Here is a 21,009-nt window from a genome sequence, read left to right as displayed (position 1 = left end):
TTAGAGCCAGTGTTCGAAGACCAAGACCTCAAATCCAGCACCAAGCTCATGGTCTACAGAGCAGCCGTGATCCCCGCCCGCCTGTACGCATCAGAAACATGGACAATGTACAGCAGACACCTCAAATCCCTGGAGAGATATCACCAACGTTGCCTCCGCAAAATCCTGCAAATCCTCTGGAAGGTTAGGCGTACCAACATGAGCGTTCTCTCCCAAGCTAACATCCCCAGCATCGAGGCACTGGTCACGCTCAACCAGCTGCGATGGGCGGGCCACATTGTCCGCATGCCCGACACAAGATTCCCTAAACAAGTGCTCAACTCCGAGCTCCGCAATGGCAGGCGATTACTAGGAGGGCAGAGGAAATGCTATAAGGACAATCTCAAAACCTCCCTAAAAAAATGCAACATCCCCACCGACACGTAGGAATCGCCTGCCCTTGAACGCCCAAACTGGAGACGAAGCATCCGCGAAGGCGCCAATCACCTCGAGCGTCACCGAGTAGAGCACATGGAGGACAAGCGTAAGCAGCGGAAAGAGCGGGCAGAATCCAGAGCGTCTCACCCACCCACCTTATTAAACACTACCTGCCCCACCTGTGGCAGAGCCTGCGGCTCCAGGATTGGACTATTCAGCCACTGCAGAACCCACCCTCCCGGAGTGGAAGCAAGTCATCCTCGACTCTGAGGGACTGCCAAAGAAGAAAGAAGAGCCAGGACATGCAGGAGTGAAGTTAGGAAATGCTGCTACATGCAAAGGGTGGTAGAAATTTGGAACTCTTCTACAAATGGCAGTTGATGCTAGCTCACTTGTGAATTCGCCAAGCACTCAACAATAACCTACTCACCGATGCTCAGTTTGGGTTCCGCCAGGACCACTCGGCTCCAGACCTCATTACAGCCTTGGTCCAAACATGGACAAAAGAGCTGATTCCAGAGGTCAGGTGAAAGTGACTGTCCTTGACATCAAGGCAGCATTTGACAGAGTGTGGCACTAAAGAGCCCTAGTAAAATTGAAGTCAATGGGAATCAGGGGGAAAACTCTCCAGTGGCTGGAGTCATACCTGGCACAAAGGAAGATGGTAGTGGTTGTTGGTGGCCAATCATCTCAGCCCCAGGACATTGCTGCAGGAGTTCTTCAAGGCAGTGTCCTAGGCCCAACCATCTTCAGTTGCTTCACCAATGACCTTCCCTCCATCATAAGGTCAGAAATGGGGATGTTCGCTGATGATTGCACAGTGTTCAGTTCCATTCGCAACCCCTCAGATAATGAAGCAGTCCAAGCCCGCATGCAGCAGGACCTGGACAACATCCAGGCTTAGGCTCATAAGTGGCAAGTAACATTCGCGCCAGAAAAGTGCCAGGCAATGACTATCTTCAACAAAAGAGAGTCTAACCACCTCCCCTTGACATTCAATGGCATTACCATCACCAAAGCCTCCACCATCAACATCCTGGGGGTCACCATTGACCAGAAACTTAACTGGACCAGCCATAAATACTGAGGCCAGAGGCTGGGTATTCTGCGGTGAGTGACTCATCTCTGACTCCCCAAAGCCTTTCCACCATCTACAAGGCACAAGTTAGGAGTGTGATGGAATACTCTCCACTTGCCTGGATGAGTGCAGCTCCAACAACACTCAAGAAGCTCGACACCATCCAGGACAAAGCAGCCCGCTTGATTGGCATCCCATCCACCACCCTAAACATTCACTCCCTTCACCACCGGCGCACAGTGGCTGCAGTGTGTACCATCCACAGGATGCACTGCAGCAACTCGCCAAGGCTTCTTCAATAGCACCTCCCAAACCCACGACCTCTACCACCTAGAAGGACAAGAGCAGCAGGTACATGGGAACAACACCACCTGCACGTTCCCCTCCAAGTCACACACCATCCCGACTTGGAAATATATCGCCGTTCCTTCATTGTCACTGGGTCAAAATCCTGGAACTCCCTTCCTAACAGCACTGTGGGAGAACCTTCACCACACGGACTGCAGCGGTTCAAGAAGGCGGCTCACCACCACCTTCTCAAGGGCAATTAGGGATGGGCAATAAATGCCGGCCTCGAATGAACGAATTAAAAAAAAAACATCTTGAATGTTCAAGAGGCCACGTAGCACCAAAGCAACGGGCACCACATGGCCCAATTTAGCGGCCATTGTGTGGCACAGGCGCACTAAAGAAGATGAAAGCGAGTGGGGAACTGTCCAAGACATTCACACAAACCCAATATAGGGACAGCCAGAGACCTCAGTGAGACAGGATTCTCGAGATGACTAGTGATGTCGGTGCTGATACGAGGAGGAAGACTGATCAACAACTTCTCCTGGAACAGCTATTGAGGTTGTACTTGTTAAAACCTATGAATGTCTTAAGTTATTGCTTGTGATTGGCAGTATGTCTCATATTATTGCTTGAAATTGATAGTAACATTTATGTTTCAGTCAGTTAATAAAAACTATCTCGAGTTCAGTGGCCCGAACTATTGGGACAGGTGACCAAAAGCTTGGTCAAAGAGGTAGGTTTTAAGGAGCGACTTAAAGGAAGTGAGAGTGGTAGAGAGGCGGAGAGGTTTAGTGAGGGAATTCCAGAGCTTAGAGCTTAGGCAGCTGAAGGCACGACCGCCAATGGTGGGGCAAAGGAAATTGGAGATGGGCGAGAGGCAAGAATTGGAGACAGAGATCGCGGAGGGTTGCAGGGCTGGGAGAGGTCACAGAGGTAGGATGGGGCGAGGCCATGGAGGGATTTGAACACAAGAATTTTAAAATTGAGGCGTTGCCATACTCTCAAACATGCCAGCAGTGTAAAACGGACGGATTTCATGGGAGCCACAGAAGAGTGGGAGCGATTCTGCAATGTAAAGAGACGTAAATATCCATTAATACTGTAGTAACCGTGAATATTTCTGGCCACGTACCTCAGTAATCCAGTCGTTGTAGGCGGACACACGGGTGAAGACTGTTGGCTTCTTCTTGTGGCTGCAGTTAGAGGACCCAAAGCTGACGATACCGTGCACTTCCCAGATGCCACCAGCATTTTGGCAGTTCAACGGACCGCCAGAATCCCCCTGAGTGGAGTACATAAACACAGTTTAGTTGTGACGGAGGTATAAAAAGCCTCAAATGGCACAATTTGTTGGCAGTTTCCTTTGGTCAACTAACGTTGCATCCTGAGACGAGTCCGTCACCACCGGCACACACCATAGAGTGCTTCACTATCCTCCCCCACCAATCGGGCAGAGAACAAGTGTCATAATCCACGACAGGTAGAAGTGCTTGCTGCAGGATGTCGGAGACGGTACCGCCAGCTGAAAGGGAACAAATTCAATCATTATTGGCACATGTACGTGTGAATTTTACAATAATTTTCACGGTTGCACTTAGAGGCACTAATGTGTTCAGACTGCCTGCTGCCAGATCCCACTCGCACTCTCCAAGCTGTCCTGCTGATTTGGGCGCATGCGCTCTCAAAATGGAGAGGAGTGCCTCGTAATTCTGTCGGAGCGTTGTTTTGTTAAAGCTACCTCGGGGAGCTCCTACGATTGGTCACATATCTGTACTGAGTTAGCTGATCTCAGCTCGGGTCGGGGAAGATGCTTCAACCAATCTCTGTGTTCCCAAGTTAGGGATGAGGAAAATCAGACAAAGGTCCTGCCTCTGACCACTGTCCAGTGCCATCTGCTGGAAAATGCACATGTCTGGACACTACGTGAAGACCGGAACAGACTTGGCCATGATCCACCACCGCACTCAAGGAATCTACCGACATTCACTGTCTAGGCTCGCGCATGGCTTGGGTGAGTTTCTGGAGGGCGACCAGCACCCATGGAACTGTATCCCAGCAAGAGTCATGGCTTTCAGGGAGGAGGGGAACAGGAGAAATTGGAGAAAGCAAAAAAATGGAAGTAATTGGAACTAATAGAATGAGGGACGTCGATGGAATGAAAATCAGACGGGTTCTTTAAAGGGTAGGCAATCTGCTCGGCCAGATTACCGGCCAGACAGTGAAGATGACAATCTATCCGCTTGTCTCACCAGGGTGTTTATCAGTACCACCTACTGGAAAGGTTGAAGAAGTGCCTGTGAGCGCACATGCGAAAGACGTGGCATCCAATTTTTTGACAAGGTGCACTCATTGTCACATTCCCCGGATTCTGCTATCGTATAAGTAGATATTGAGCAGTGTGAGATAACTCTGAATGTCAGAGACACAGGGTCGGCTAACTGGACTGAGCAGCACCACTGAACCCAAGAAAATATCTACGCCAGATCTGAAATCTGTAACACTTCTCAAATGTGCAAAATCTATTAAGCCTAAGTCCCATTAATGTTCAGATGACATAGTAAGGATTATTGTCCAGGATGACATGGCATGAGTGGGCTGTAACAAGGGTAGGCTTAAAAAGTTCCTAAAAACAAAATCTTATTTTGCTTCAGAACTTCAAGATTTCACTCCAACAAAATTGGTTGTGTCCAACCCTCAGTGTCTTGATGAACTGGCTGACCACTTGTCCCCACCAGTCAGAACCGCCCAATCACTGGCCAGTCACTCTCGGACCACAAACTGGATGCCTCAACATGAGACTCTCAGTATTGGGCCAAATGGTGTAAGTCCTAGGCAGTTGCATCCGGTTGTGTAAACACCTTACCTGACCTTGCAATATCAGACTCATGTTTCAGTGTTGAAAGTGCGGTGCCCTAACCCAGAAGTGTCAAGCTTTCCATCTTCATAGGCCTGTTGGGTGCCTTGTCGGCCATAAATTTTAAGTCATTGCTCCCATTAATTTGCATTTATCTCAAGTTGCTGATACTAACAAATCTTGCTGTCTGATTTAGGATTTATTCACCAATAAGGCAACAGCACTCAGAACAGCCCTTTTGAAACTCCAGTTCCACAAAATTCAAACGGGACAAACCAGTGAGTAGGAAATATAAGTGCAAATAGAACTGTGTTGCCTGGGCTTTGCAGATTGCCAAGACTCCTAAGACATGTATGGCCCAAAGGCTTTAGTTTGGATAGTCCTGCCCAAATGCTGTGAAGCACTGAATCATTAAATAGTTCTTTGTTTAAATATGCCTCCAGGCATGTACACTTCATACCTTGACTGATCTACTCACCCTTCAGGAGGCCCCATCCAGTGATATAACAACTGTAGTTATTGGGAAGAACAGCGCCTGGGGCAGGGATGCATCCCAACTCAATTTTGTCATTTAAGACCACTGATTCCGTGAGTTTGACAAGAGCAATATCATAACTGGGAAAAGAAAGAAGAAAGAGTGTTGAGTTGTGCTCTCTGGAATGCAATTATCAGCAGTTCGGGAGGTGAGTGTACAAGGTGGCAGTGTCTAGTGAGCTCTGATGGGCTTGACTGACTTTTCTTATCCTTCTTTGTTTGCAATGAATGTGGTAATGCGTTTTCCTAGATCTTATCTTGAAACAAAAACACTGTGCGCTGCAAAGCTGCTGAAAAATGCTACAGCACCAGTTCGGACCACATGGGGCCTGCTTCCCTTTCATCTATATTTCTTGAAGGATTTCTTGTTCTTTTTGCCTCCATTTATGTCCTGCCCCATTTATGGGATGTTGCCACACCTGGAATTTAGAGCCGATCCTTCTACTGTTCTTTCAAAAGGAATGTCAATAAGATGCAGGGCTATCCCAGCATCCTTAGAGCAAAGGGAAAGGTTCCGTTCAAAATATAGGACCTCCCATTTTCATACAATAACAGGTCATATGGAATATTTGTGTCTCATTCCTGTGGGAAAGGGACCGATCTGAACTTGACATTTGGTCATAGTAGTGCAATCAGAATCCCACAGTGCAAGGAGTCATGATTACAGACCGGGGTCCCCTCACATGTGCAGCATGTGGGAATGTTATTACAAGGAAATTATTGTAATTATTGGAATTATGGCCCTTAACAAAATGTTTGTGAAAAACTCTGTGCTAAAGTTAACCACTAATATATTTATGGGCTAAAGCAACACAAATGAGGCCCTCAAATTGATTAGCAGATACAGCCTCGCAAGTAAAAAGCACAATCATGTGTTGTACTAAGCTAAGCAGGCACAAGTTTGATTATTGGCCCCTGTTGAGTTAGTTGACTTCTTCAGAGTAGCAGTTGGAGTATGACAATTGACCTCAGTGACCCTCAGCTAGAGGGATAGAAGTTCAGCCAAGATTCCCACTCCTGATCACTATCCAATGACTCCTGCTGGAAAGTGTACATTGGGAACAATGGGTGAGGACAGTACCTGCCTTAGTTGTGGTGCCTTCTGAGGTCAAGGAGCATGCAAATTTATTCATTGTCTCGGCGCAAATATGAAGTATAGTCACTTCAAATATGCGGTGAGGTAATGGCAGCGCTTTGGGAACTGAACCCTAGCAAGGGCGAGCAGCTTCAGAGAAGGAGGGAAGAACTTTTTGTTTATCAAAGTCTCTTTCTTATACTGACCCATTTGCAGCAAAGATCATGCTGAACTTTTCATGGCGGAAGGTCTTCTCAACTGCAACAAATTCGGACCCTGCTTCATTGGCTGAAAGGACCTGTTTGCCAAGAGCCACTCTGTAGGTATTCTTTTTGCTGTGAATAGAAACCAGAACTTGTTAAAATAATGAAAGGCTTCAGAACATGATTGCAACATGTTAATCAGTGAAAGAGAAACTCACTTACACTGTTAATTGACTTGAAATGGGGACTGAATGGGACTGTGGGCGAGAGAGCACCTTCAGTTCAGACTGATGGGATGAGAGTCTCGTTTGGAACCTGGAATTGTGACTGGGGCCTGGAAAAGGATGGGGACTGGATCCTTGACTGGGACTGAGAGTGGGGACTGGGAATGGGACATGGGCTGGACCATCCAGCCATGAAGGGTGGTGGACAATTAAACAACTAACGGGAGGAGGAGGCTCTGCAAACATCTCCATCCTCAATGATGGCAGAGTCCAGCATGTGAGTGCAAAAGACAAGGCTGAAGCGTTTGCGTCCATCTTCTGCCAGAAGTGCTGAGTGGATGATCCATCTCGGCCTCCTCCCGATATCCCCACCATCACAGAAGCCAGTCTTCAGCCAATTCAATTCACTCCACGTGATATCAAGAAACGGCTGAGTGCACTCGATACAGCAAAGGCTATGGGCCCCGACAACATCCCGGCTGTAGTGCTGAAGACTTGTGCTCCAGAACTAGCTGCGCCTCTAGCCAAGCTGTTCCAGTACAGCTACAACACTGGCATCTACCCGACAATGTGGAAAATTGCCAAGGTATGTCCTGTCCACAAAAAGCAGGACAAATCCAATCTGGCCAATTACCACCCCATCAGTCTACTCTCAATCATCAGCAAAGTGATGGAAGATGTCGTCGACAAGCGGCACTTACTCACCGATAACTTGCTCACCGATGCTCAGTTTGGGTTCCGCCAGGACCACTCGGCTCCAGACCTCATTACAGCCTTGGTCCAAACATGGACAAAAGAGCTGAATTCCGGAGGTCAGGTGAGAGTGACTGCCCTTGACATCAAGACAGCATTTGACTGAGTGTGGCACCAAGGAGCCCTAGTAAAATTGAAGTCAATGGGAATCAGGGGGAAAACTCTCCAGTGGCTAGAGTCATACCTAGCACAAAGGAAGATGGTAGTGGTTGTTGGAGGCCAAACATCTCAGCCCCAGGACATTGCTGCAGGAGTTCCTCAGGGCAGTGTCCTAGGCCCAACCATCTTCAGCTGCTTCATCAATGACCTTCCCTTCATCATAAGGTCAGAAATGGGGATATTCGCTGATGATAGCACAGTGTTCAATTCGATTTGCAACCCCTCAGATAATGAAGCAGTCTGAGCCCGCATGCCCCACCATCAACATCCTGGGGGTCACCATTGACCAGAAACTTAACTGGACCAGCCATATAAATACTGTGGCTACAAGAGCAGGTCAGAGGCTGGGTATTCTGCGGTGAGTGTCTCACCTCCTGACTCCCCAAAGCCTTTCCACCATCTACAAGGCACAAGTTAGGAGTGTGATGGAATACTCTCCACTTGCCTGGATGAGTGCAGCTCCAACAACACTCAAGAAGCATCCAGGACAATTCAGTCCGCTTGATTGGCACCCCATCTACCACCCTAAACATTCACTCCCTTCACCACCGGCGCACTGTGGCTGCAGTTTGTACAGGATGCACTGCAGCAACTCGCCAAGGCTTCTTCGACAGCACCTCCCAAACCCGCGACCTCTACCACCTAGAAGGACAAGAGCAGCAGGTACATGGGAACAACACCACCTGCACGTTCCCCTCCAAGTCACACACCATCCTGACTTGGAAATATGTCGCCATTCCTTCATCGTCGCTGGGTCAAAATCCTGGAACTCCCTTCCTAACAGCACTGTGGGAGAACCTTCACCACACGGACTGCAGCCGTTCAAGAAGGCGGCTCACCACCACCTTCTCAAGGGCAATTAGGGATGGGCAATAAATGCCAGCCTCACCAGCGACGCCCACATCCCATGAACGAATAAAAAAAAACTGGAACTGTGTGACTGGGGCTTGTGACAGGGACTGGACATAATGGTCCTAATGTGAAGTGAATTTAGGCCAGTCTCAACCAGTTGCTCGTGGGCATGTGCCCACCGTAAAAAATGGCTAATGATCTGGCAGCCTTGCTCAGGCAGGATGGCTACTGCAGAAAATGGAAAAAGTCACACTGATGCAACAGAATGGAGTTGGGTCACATTTTTGGAACAGGCTAAGGAAAGCTTTATTCTGTACGTGCTATAACTGACTTGGGAGTGCTTAATGATGACACTGGGTAGCCTAAATGAGACAATGTTCCAACAATCCCATCCCTCACTTTAAACAGCACTAACTTCACCAAAGAATAAAATCAGCTTGAAATGTATAGTATTAACATTCATTTTTAAGTAAACCAGTAACTTACTTAATGCAGTGTGCAGCGGTCATAACCCATCTCTGATCAATGAACGTGCCCCCACAAGTGTGAAACCAGTTATCTCCCCTAGCAACTTGGAGAGAGATCTGCAAGAAATTCAAATATTTCGTATCAAAAAATGTTTTATCAGAGAAATGCTGCTTCAGGTTCATCGTCTTCACTTAAATGTTTTTCCAGAAAACGCTTTTCCCAATTTTCTCCCATTTTTTTCTTGGAATCATGCTGGAGTGTGGTTCACCGATGCTGGTAGACCTCCGGTACCTCACTAAAGTGTCAGCGTGGGGACACCCCAGCTGACCCTGATCCTGTTCTCAGATCAATGGACACTCTGTAATAAGCCAGCAATAAAAACTTGCATTTATATAGTGCCTTTAACGTAGTAAAACGTCCTAAGGCGTTTCACAGGAGCGATTATCAGACAAAATTTGACACTGAGCCACATAAGGAGATATTAGGACAGGTGACCGAAAGTTTGGTCAAAGAGGTAAATTTTAAGGAGCGTTCTTTCCAGCAGTGGTCACTGAAGAACGATCGGTACCAATGGAGTGGCTGGACATGAATTCATGTTGACAACTCCCTCGGGAACAGGAAGTAGAAATGGACTGGATCACATCCATTTGAATGGCACTTTCCTCATTGATCAGATAACTAGAGTTATATTGATGGGAATTATGCAGAAGCCCATGGAGCATGCTGTGCTGGAGAGGATGAGAAAATGGAAAGAAACAAAAATAATTCTTCCCTCCTCATGCTTGCTGGGGTACAATTCCACAGGTGCTGGCCATTCTCCTAGAAGTGACCATCCTCCGTGTGTACGTCAAGACTCTCTGTTGGAAAGCTGTTTGACTATGGAATGCACATCAGGGCCGAGCCCATTGCTGTTCTTATCCAACATTAACACATGTGCTCTTCCAGCAGTGATCACTGGATAACAATCAGGAGTGGGAACTCTGGCTGGTAATTCCCAACCCTAGCTCCATGTGGATGAGGCCTAGCTGAGATCAGCCAACTCACAACAGGGGACATTCCTGGTAGGATGAAGTTCCACAAAACATGGTATATGTATTGAATGAGGCACCAGGGGAGCTCAAAAGTTTAAACACATATTGCTCACTGTTTGGAATATTAAAGCGTTTTGAATGTGAATACAATTCAGGTTGAGAGTTGACCTACCTGCCATGGCCAGCTGTTGGGTCTTGCATCTACACCTCCTACTACCCTGGAGAGTACAGGTCTGTAGGTAGGCGTCCCACAACCGTAGACTGGAAATCAAAACATGGTATCAGGCTCAAAGTTTCTGCGTTTCTCATTTTCGTCCTCCTGATTCTTCCCCCTGCCCCCCCACCTAGCTCAGAGATAGTGAGGTCAATTTGTAGCATCGTTATCATTGCTCAGCTAGTTCAACACAAACCTGGGATCAAATCGACCAGCTCATTGTGGCTCAGTACCATTCTGGGCAGTAAATTTGCCCATTGAGTCATTAGGGAAGCCCTTGTCAGCCAAAGTTTTTATATATAACGGAGTTAATCCAGCCAACAGGGCTATTTTTAAAGAATATGGAGCAACAGAATTATAATTAACTCTTGAAAATGTTTGTCTGTCTCTAGATTTTTTTCAATGTTAGTTTGTGATGATGGAGTTTAGAAGAATGAGAGGTGATCTCATTGAAATGTGTAAAATTCTTAGAGGGCTTGACAGGGTGGATGCGGAGAGGCTGTTTCCCCTGGCTGGAGAGTCTAGAACTAGAGGTTATAGTCTCAAAATAAGGGGTCGGCCATTTTGGATGAGATGAGGAAAAATTTCTTCACTCAGAGGGTTGTGAATCTTTGGAATTCTCTACCCCAGAGGGCTGTGGATGCTCAGTCGTTGAGTATATTCAAGACTGAGACCGATGGATATTTGGACACTAGGGGAATCAAGGAATATGGGGATCGGGCGGGAAAGTGGAGTTGAGGTTGAAGATCAGCCATGAATGGTGAGCAGGCTCGAGGGGCCATATGGACTACTCCTGCTCCTTTTTCTTATGTTCTTATGATACCTGGGTAAGTTTCCTCTTTCTATTTAGTAATTTTGGTCCCTTCTCTTTTACCCCCCGGCCTGGTGCCTGAAACTGAGGGATGGGCATTCATCCCACTTCCACGCTGCTGTAGCTGGCCATTGGGAGGTGCTAGAGATTTCTCTGTTATATATTTTTTTGAAAGGGATCCTGATGGTGAATCTCCTTCAAGCCGGACGTAGAAGAAAAAAGTGCTGAAGCAATAAAATGAGAACTCACCAGTTGCGACAAGTAGAGCAGCCAAAGCAAAGTGGATCATGTTTACAAACCACTGGGCACTCCACACCCACTCTGTGGCTCATATTTATACCTAACGAATAAATGACCTATGGGCAGAGTCTGCTCACCATGTGACTACCCTTTAAATCTTAATTGTGAGAAGAAACAGCATTTAACAGCAGTTTTTGCCCTTGTAAGATATCTATTGATTGAGCAATTTTTCTTCTTTATCTTATACAAACTGCACCAATTATAGAATTCCAATCTTTCGGAGGAAAAATAATTGTGTACAGGCCAAGGAAGGAAAATAAGGAAAGCTGGTTTGAGTGAGAAACGCCAGGGAGAATGAGAAAGATGGAGGGACAGAGAAAGGGAGAGAGATATCCAGGAGAGACAGTGAGACAGAGAGAAAGAGAGAGCAAAGAAAGATAGAGAGGGGGTAGTGGAGAAATGGACATTGGGATAGATTGGGGAACATTGGAACAATGCAGTAGGAGTAGGCCATTCACTCTCTCGAGCCTGTTCCACCATTCAATTAGACCATGGCTGATCTGATCATGGAGACACAAACAAGGAGAGAAGAAGAGAAAGAAAGAGACAGACAGAGGGAGAAGGAAGATAGAGACAACGCTATATGGGTGCCCTAATCTTCCATTCGTAGCGCATTAACAGTCTGTACAGATATTGAAATTGGGGCCTATCTCTCCAATAGGTCAGATGGCAAAGTTAGTGGGGAATTGAGCCATTCATACTTATAACGTCCTGAGTTTGATCTCTGGCCTCTGCTGAGTGGGCTCAACTCAGTCAGGCTGGCAAAAGAGGGTATACAAATAGTCTGTGTCCCTGGGATTCAGGAGGAGAAAATTTAACCAGGCCTTATGCTCAGGTCCCTAATCAGTGACTTATGCTGGAAAGACTGTGTGCGTCAATGATGCCCCTCCCCCACAGTAGAATATCTGGCTGACACTCACTGTCTAGGCTCATAAAGAACGGACACTTGAACAAAATACCGGAGCGCTGCCAGCTGCCGAAAAATGCGCCCCAATAAGGCTCAGCGTCTTCGACAGAGGAGGAAAGGAAATCATTGACGTTTTAAATCAGGATCTGTTTCTTATTATGGGACTTCTTTTCATTCCTGTGCTTTGTGTAACAGACTGGCACAAGGCTGGAATTCTCTTTGAAGAGGTAATGGAAAATCACTGGAGTGGTTTTTGCACTGAACAACAAATGCCAATGGAATGGCATGCAGTGCACCAATTATGTACATACAAACTGTGTGGACAACGGCAGTGGGATTAAAGACTGACAGCTCTACGGAAGAAAATATTTAAATACCAAATCCTACCTTCGCATTACCTCAACTGAACCATCAAAGAGCATCTTGCAAGGAGTCAGTGTGTTTTTTTGGACAAAAACTATACCTCCCGCACCCCACTTCTTCTGAAAGCATTGATTTATACCCAGAGTTCACTAATCCTGTTGCATCCCAAGGCTAATCTCCGTGGCAAGTTCAACCTGAGGCATGAGAATGTAGATTCTGTCGGAAATCTATTTGCAGCAGGGGGACATCCCAATCTCTATATAATAAATATCTTTAAAATACCCCTCAATATAATAAATATTTTTAAGTTAATGTATAAAGCACTGCTTCTCGTTTCGCAAAATGGGGCATTTAAAAATATTTAAAAGCAGTTTATCATGCTCAGCTTTCAAGATTCCGAGCGTTGCTGAGTTGCCACTTAACTTCTAGGAGTCTCACGTGACTTTTCACCTAGCCAGATTAGACACATAGGGATTAAGTGATAGCTAGTTATCAAGTAATCAAAAGCAAAATACTGCGGATGCTGGAAATCTGAAATAAAACCAGAAAATGCTGGAAATACTCAGCAAATCAGGCAGCGTCTGTGGAGAAAGAAACAGAGTTAACGTTTCAGGTCGAAGACCTTTCACATTAAGTGTTAAGTGGAAGTTAGCTACTCTGGTGGCTTTTTAGTTGTCAGTATTTATAACATCATAGTCTAGATTTTCCACGTGGAGATGATCCCCACCAGAAGCGTGGTGGGATGGGACCTCCATCCACCTGATGATACGAGTGCTGGTCCTGCCATAGTTTCTGGGGTCAGCATAACTTGCATCGTTTGGGTGGGCTTCTGGTGTTGGAAACTTCTCTGACTGGGGAAGCTTGTCCATTTGCGGGGCAGGAAGCAGCATGCTGCTGCAGGCTTTAAATGCTGTAGCTCAGGGACAGGAAAAGAGGCCCTTTTTGGCATTGAAAGACAGTGGCATAGGGGCATAGAGTACAAAAACAAGAAGTTATGCCAAACCTTTATAAAACACTGGTTAGGCCTCAGCTGGAGCATTGTGTTCAATTCCTGGCACCACACTTTAGGAAGGATGTCAAGGCCTTAGAGAGGATGCAGTAGAGATTTACTGGAATGGTGCCAGGGATGAGGGACTTCAGTTACATGGATAGACTGGAAAAGCTGGGGTCGTTCTCCTTAGAACAGAGAAAGTTAAGGGGAGATTTGATAGAAGTATTCAAAATCATGAACGGTTTTAATAAAGTAAATAAGGAGAAATTGTTTCCAGTGGCAGAAGTTTCGGTAATCAGAGGATACACGTTTAAGGTGATTGGCAAAAAAGCCAGAGCCGACTTGAGGAAACATTTTTTTATGCAGCGAGCTGTAATGATCTGGAATGCACTGCCTGAAAGGGTGGTGGAAGCAGATTCAATAGTAACTTTCAAAAGGGAATTGGTTAAATGGGGAAAGAGCAGAGGAATGGGACTAATTGAATAGTTCTTTCAAAGAGCCGGCACAGGCAGGATGGGCAGAATGGCCTCCTCCTGTGCTGTACCTACCTGATACTATGATATGCCAGAAGACCCAGTGGGTGGTCAGAGTTGTACGTACAAATTCCTTCACTTCATGCACCATCACTCAGTGCAGGAAGAAGCTTAATGCCTTTGCCAGGGTAGGCATGATAAGAGGAGCCAGTCGCACCTTTTAGGAATGCACTGTGCTAGCTAAGGTTCACAAAAGATTCTGCTTGACTTCCTCTTTATTAATTGTCATGAAATCCTCATGTCGCTCCTTCGACTGAAGGTGACATGTAAGTTTCGCTGCTTAGGAAGTCATTCTAACCTTCTTAGCTCATTTCCCGCTCTATATGTGCTACAGTATGAGGAAGACGAAGGCTTCTCAGCATCTGTTGATACCAGCAGCAGACATCCTCATTCAGTCTAACCCTAGCTAGCCACTCTTGGTGATGGACATTGAAGTCCCCCATGCAGAGTACATTCTGTGCCCTTGCTACCCTCAGTGTTTTCTCCAAATAGTGTCCAACGTGGCGAAGTACTGATTCATCAGCGGAGGGAGGGCGGTAGGCGGTAATCAGCAGGAGGTTTGCTTGCCCATATTTGACCTGAAGTCATGAGTCAATGTTAAGGACTCACAGGCCATTCCTCCATGATTGTATACCAATGCGTCCTGCCTAGGGATGGTGTTGGAGGAATCTGGGACATTGGTTGATAGGTATGATTCTATAAGTATGTTGCTTGACAACTCTGTGGAGCAATTCTCCCAACTTTGGCAGCAGTCCCAGATGTTAGTGAGGAGGACTTTACAGGGTCGATTGGGCTGGGTGTGCTTTTGTCTTGGCCTGATTCGATGCCTAGGTTGCAGCCGAGTGGACCGTCCAGTTTGATTCTTCCTGTTTCCTTCTCCACTGAACCTGTTGAGTTTTTACGACAATCCGACAGCTTCATGGTCACTTTTACTAACATTTTATTTCCAGATTTATTTTTAAGATTATTTCAAATTCTCAAATTGCCGTGGTGTGATTTGAATTCAGGTTCTCTGGATTACTAGTCCAGTAATATAACCATTCAGATACCGTACTCGCATGAACGGGAAGAAACCAAGGTTGCCAGGGAATCTGTTACATCAACGTAAACCGGGCCACAGCTTAATGTCTCAACTGAAAGATGGTATCTCTGACAAAGCTGATCTCCCTTAATGGTGCATTGAAGCATCAGCTTAGATTATGCTGAAGTCTGCGATGGATTTTTAATTCACTACCATCTCACTCAAAGGCAAAAGTTCAACCACTGTGCCAAATTGGCAATACCTTTTACAGTGAGAGTCATAAGCTGCGTTTATATTGGTCCCACTTCAATTAGAACTCTTGGAGACCAGATTGGCCTCTGCTCTGGTGCCCACTTCAACCTCCTCCACCCCCTCCTCCCGGCCGGATACCCTGCTAACACTCACTGTCTAGGCTCTTGCATGAAGAACACTTGGATGAGGTACTGGAGTGCAGCCAATGTCCATAGGACCATATCTCAGAGGAGCCGGCACCTTCAAGGGAAGAAAGTCGCCATCTGTAACTTTCCTGATGTATTAAAGTTAAAGCTTAACTGACCTGAACATTCACAATTTTTTTTTCTAAATGACCCCTGTTAGAATATCTTGTTTAAATTAAGAGTTCTGTGCGTTTCACAGCTTTATCTTAACTGCTGTGTCATTGAACAGCATCAGTGACATGACAACAGGTTATTAATAGCAGCTACTTAGTTTCCCATGACTTTCAGCATTTCTCAATATTAGAACATTTTAAACAGCCCAGAAAAAGTGAGTTGCTTTAGTTTCCTACATTGGAACAGTGAATACAGTTCAAAAGTACTTCATTGGTTGGAAAGCACTTTTGGGACATCCTGAGGTCGTGAAAGGTGCCATATTAATGCAAGTCTTTCTTTTTATTTTAGTGCAGGTATTGGTTTAAGTCGGATATCCGTTTAGGCCAGAATTACGTCACGGGCTTGGTGGTCACGCTCTGGCCCCAAGAAATGAAGTTGTGCCCTGAGTTGTCTTAAGTGCCAGCACTGCTAACACCAACCAGTCTTTCAATTTGCAATATTTGATGCCAGCAGAAATCCCGCCCCGTTACACTAATAAAATCATAGAATCTTACAACGTAGAAGGAGGCTCATCGTGCCTGTGCCAGCTCTTTGAAAGAGCTATCCAATTAGCCCCACTCCCCTACTCTTTCCCCAAAGCCCTGCAAATTTTTTCTTTTCAGGTATTTATCCAGTTTCTTTTTGAAAGTTACTATTGAATCTGCTTCCACCACCCTTTCAGGCAGTGAATTCCAGATCATAACAACTCACTGCGTAAAAAAAATTCTCCTCAACTCCCCCTGGTTCTTATGCCAATTATCTGGGTATTGACCCTCCTGCCAATGCTGAACACGTCTATTAAATCTATATTACACTTCTGGTGGCACAGTGGCCTGCCAGGATTTTTCTGGGCTTTGGTTTTAAGGCAAGACAGGGATTTAAGATCATAACTTCAGTGTTGGTGGAAGTACCTACATGTATGTATTACAATAACCCCTGTATGTCTCCCACATCAGAATTCAAGTCAGTCCTTCCAATTCAAGTACTAACTCTGCCCCACAAGTGATCAGTTTTAACATCGAGGGTAAAGGTTTATATGCTGAAAGGCTGGTCTGTAGAGTTGCGGCCCTGGGAGTCACTCATTAAACCAGCAGATTTTATTTTTTTTGGCAGTTTTAGTTCCTCCTATCTTTGGAATTCTCTATCCCAAAGGGCTGTGGATGCTGAGTCATTGATTATATTCAAGGCTGAGATGGATAGATTTTTGGACTCTTGGGGGACCAAGGGTTATGGGGATTGGGTGGGAAAGTGGAGTTGAGGTCGAAGATCAGCCATGATCTGATTGAATGGCGGAACAAGCTCGAGGGGCCATATGGCCTACTCACGCTCCTATTTCTTATGTTCTTATGTTCTCCTCTCCTGCAGGCACTGATTCCTGCTGAGATTTCTCGTCCAGCTAAACATTCTTCAAATGTGTGATGCCAAGTGTGGCTTTCATCCATTGCCTTCAAGCTTGGTCTTGTCCCCACTTGACTTCCATACCCAAGCATACTCCAGCAAGGCAGACTGGATATCGATCAGGAATGACAACCCTGGCTGAATTGCTTCCCTCCCCAGCCAAGGCCAATTGTTGCACTCCTACTATCAACCCAACTGAGATCAGTTATTTCAGAACAGACTGGAGATCCACCCTGGGACCTTCTGGACTAAATATGTCTCAGTATCACACCAGGTGATGAATTTACGTATCGGCCAGTAGAGAAGCTAATGCTGCAAATTAAATGTGAATCCCCTCTGATAATGTAAGATGGAGCAATTCTTGTGGATTTCACTACTCTGTGGTGGAGTTTTTAAAAATAAAAACCCATCACAATCCACTATTTTAGTTTGTTAATGTCAATTTAGCTCAATCAGCAGCGTTTTTGTCAGAGTCAGGAGGTTGTGGGTTCCAGCCCCATTCCTGGACTTCAGTACATAATCTAGGCTGACACTTCAGTGCAGTACTGAGGCCCCATCTGTCTATTTAGCTGATGTAAAAGATACCATGGTATGATTTGAAGGTGAGTAGGGAGTTCTCCTGATGTCCTGGCCAACATTCCTCCCTCAACCAACACCACCAGATAAACTGCTCATTAGTCTCATTTGCTGTTTATGGAACCTTCCTGTGCACAATTGGCTGCTGTGTTTGCCTACATAACAACAGCACCTCAAAAGCAATTCACTGACTGTGAAGCACTTTGGGTTGTCTTGAGGGTGTGATAAGATGCTATAGAAATGCCAGTTCTTTCTTTCTTTCTTATTGCATGAGTCACAACTATAACACACTTGAAAAATTCAGCAGACATCATAAAGAATGAGAACAAAGCTCAATTGATTTAACAGCCCTGTGTAACCAAGTGTGTTATAACCCTGAATATGTTCCACAACATTGATTCTTCCGAATAATATACGGTTTAATATTGTTGAAAATTAACTGCAGCAATTCTTAGGCTAGGAGATTAGACCAGGCACTTTTCTCACAGAAACAATTGTTGCCATTTTCCAAATTTTTCCCTGCACTATTTTCATCAGGCAATTATTAAATTGCTAATTATTAACTTTCAATTATTAATGATGTGGAGATGCCGGTGATGGACTGGGGTGGACAAATGTAAGGAATCTTACAACACCAGGTTATAGTCCAACAGTTTTATTTGAAAATCACAAGCTTTCGGAGGCTTTCTCCTTCGTCAGGTGAGTGTGGGACTCACTCACCTGACGAAGGAGAAAGCCTCCGAAAGCTTGTGATTTTCAAATAAAACTGTTGGACTATAACCTGGTGTTGTAAGATTCCTTACATTCAATTATTAAAGCTTAGGGCCTGTGTTCAAACGGCGCAGTAAGGAATATGGTATGAGTGCATTAAAGATTTTTATGTTGTGATTCTGATTGTAATTTCTACCCTCATATTTCTTATAATCTTCTGGTTAATGGCATCACCTCAACCCCTCAATGTGTTACTGCCTCATAACCTTCTAAAGACTGTGTTGTGCTCAGCGTATAACATTCTTACATGCTCTGTATCTAGTGGTGTTGGTTGAGGGAAGAATGTCAGCCAGGACACCAAGAGAACTCCCTGCTCTTCCTCAAATAGTATAATGGGATCTTTTACATCCACTTGAATATATTAACTGATCTCCCATGGCGTTGCGCACAGATGGAATTTTTTTAAATGGAAAATTCTGGCCAGCTCCTTTACAGGTGTGTGCTCCCACCTGCCTGAACTTCCGATATTCACTGCACCCAGGCGATCTAGTGCACCTGGGTGCAAACCCAGGAACATTCTTAGTGTTTTATTTATAATTATTTAACTTTTCATGCGTTTATTATGTTATAAATGTAATTTTTTGCTGTTTGCACGAGAACCAAACTGGATGGTGGAAGGCGATGGAGAAGTTTTGTGATTTGGTTGGTTGTTTTTTGAGCCTTTTGATTGGTTGGTTTCACGGTAGTTGGTGACTCTTGATTAAAGCTTTCTGCTACCTGTAAGTTTTGTGTGGATTATGGTTGGCTGGATTAACAAATAGTTTTTAGTTTGCTGGTTTTGGTGTGTGCATGGATGTCAGATGAGAACAGCACTGAGCTCAACTCTGATGGCCCCCATGGTCGATCATTGTCTTGGCTTACACTTGAAGAATGGCCACTCGAGCAACATACTGGAGGGCAGTCCATGGAATCCCAGCTGGATAGGAGGGGCGGGGGGGGGAAAGAGGAATAAAAGAACTGTAGTTTCGACATTTGAAGTTCATTATATTTTCAGAGCTCATTACACTTCACATTAATATTGAACAAAAAAAAGTTTAGTCTGACTTTTAAATGATTTAATCAGTGCTAGATATCTTTCTACAGTAACTCCTCCGATTAGAATTCTCCAAGTTACACGTATCCAGAAAGGTGAAAGACTTGGTTCAGTGGTTCAAAGACGGAGGCACAATGGCCACACTTGTATCTGGTTTCAATCTGAACACCTGTCTAATTACACACCATATATATACAGGGTTTACAGAGAAAAAATAAACTAACCATTAGAGTCAAGGTTATGGGAAGGTTTGAAGAGAATGCCTGTGTGTTTTCAGGATCTTGGCATGAAGCATTGAGTAACTCAGCCAGATGGCGACTGCTAATATTGGACCATGTAGTAAAATGACACCTGACCATTTTCCATTGTCTTAGTTAGTAGCTCTTAAAGTGACAGGTACAGCTTTGATTTTATATGAGGATCCTTTTCATTCAGGAAAATTAAGCTTTTTTTATCTGCTCCTTCCTAACATGGAGTAACTGAACCTTACAGACTAAGGAGGTCCTAGGTTCAATCCCTGACCTGTGATGAATTAGATGATTTCAGTCAGGGATTTGTGATAGGGGAACTATAATTGACCTCAGCACTCAGGATTAGGGAAGGGACTATCAGTCAAGGCTCCTGCTTGTGAGATTGTCATTCACGATTCAGGATGTGTGGATATCGGCCGCAGCTGTCCACAGTAAAATAGCCCGCCAACTCTTCCTATCTAAGCTCACTTCTAAAGAGAAAAAAATTAGAAGCAGCCAACACGGATTTCTGGAAGGAAGGTCATGATTGACAAACCTGATAGTTCTTTAAGGAGGTGTTTGGGGGAATGCAGTGAGTGTGGTGCACATGGACTTTCAGAAAGCTTTTGACAAGGGGCCACTCAGAAGACTATTGGAGAAGATTAAGGGGTATGGATTGGGCAAAAAGGTGGCAGATGGAATTCAATATCAGCAAATGTGCGATAGTATATTTTGGTAAAAAAATATAAAAATGATAATTTTACATTGCGTGGAGGGAAGCTGGGTGATGTGGAAGAGCAAAGAGATTTGAGAAAGAAGGAACTTGCATTTGTATAATGTCCCAAAGTGATTCACAGCCAATAGAGAAATTTTGAAGTGTAGTCACTCTTGTAATGTAGGGAAATGAGGCGACCAAAATGTGCACAGCAGGGTTGCACAAACAGAAATGTGATAAAATGGCCAGATAGTCTGTTTTTAATTACGTTGATCAAAGATAAATGTTGGCCAGGACACTGGGGAGAATTCTCCTGCTCCTTATCGAGTAGTGTCATGGGATCTTTCACTCCACTGGAGTGGGCAGACAAGGTCTTGGATTAACGTCTCATCTTAAAAACGGAGACAATGGCCCAGAAATTGCTCCAAGCGGCGAACCATTCCATAGATTTATACTAACTCACGAACTTACTGCGGGCACTTCCTCTAATAGGAAGCGGAGAAGAGCCCAGCGTTAGCTCCAGTGAAACTAGGACCCATGGAAGAAGCGAAAGGATCACACGCTCCCCTCGAACAATCAGATTGCAGCATTTTTGACAAGCTGCAAACAGTTTC

The 21,009-nt window shown here is 45.1% G+C and overlaps 1 protein-coding gene across 1 annotated transcript; it reads right to left on the bottom strand.

The window, feature by feature from the left end:
* LOC137300797 (chymotrypsin-like elastase family member 2A) lies at nt 1-11,256 on the bottom strand. The gene is made up of 8 exons (XM_067970056.1): nt 11,217-11,256; nt 10,115-10,203; nt 8,930-9,027; nt 6,459-6,587; nt 5,122-5,258; nt 3,166-3,311; nt 2,922-3,071; nt 1-81 (listed from the first exon to the last, which is right to left on the bottom strand). Exons 1-8 carry the CDS (start codon nt 11,254-11,256, stop codon nt 1-3), a joined length of 870 nt encoding a protein of 289 aa, XP_067826157.1.
* Nucleotides 11,257-21,009: the final 9,753 nt, after the last annotated feature.

Source organism: Heptranchias perlo, chromosome 32 (assembly GCF_035084215.1).
Source record: "Heptranchias perlo isolate sHepPer1 chromosome 32, sHepPer1.hap1, whole genome shotgun sequence".
Taxonomy (NCBI): domain Eukaryota; kingdom Metazoa; phylum Chordata; class Chondrichthyes; order Hexanchiformes; family Hexanchidae; genus Heptranchias; species Heptranchias perlo.
Note: the sequence above shows the minus strand (reverse complement) of the source record. Positions and strands in the feature narration are given on the sequence as shown.

What these genes read in the sequence shown, in the direction of transcription:
- LOC137300797 (XM_067970056.1), bottom strand. Translation starts at nt 11,256, where the DNA reads ATGATCCACTTTGCTTTGGCTGCTCTACTTGTCGCAACTG. An exon ending in ACCGCTGCACACTGCATTAA is followed by an intron (nt 6,588 to 8,929) that starts GTAAGTTACTGG and finishes TTCTATTCACAG; the next exon opens with CAAAAAGAATACCTACAGAG. An exon ending in ACAACGACTGGATTACTGAG is followed by an intron (nt 82 to 2,921) that starts GTACGTGGCCAG and finishes TGATGCGTACAG; the next exon opens with GCGGGCGGGGATCACGGCTG.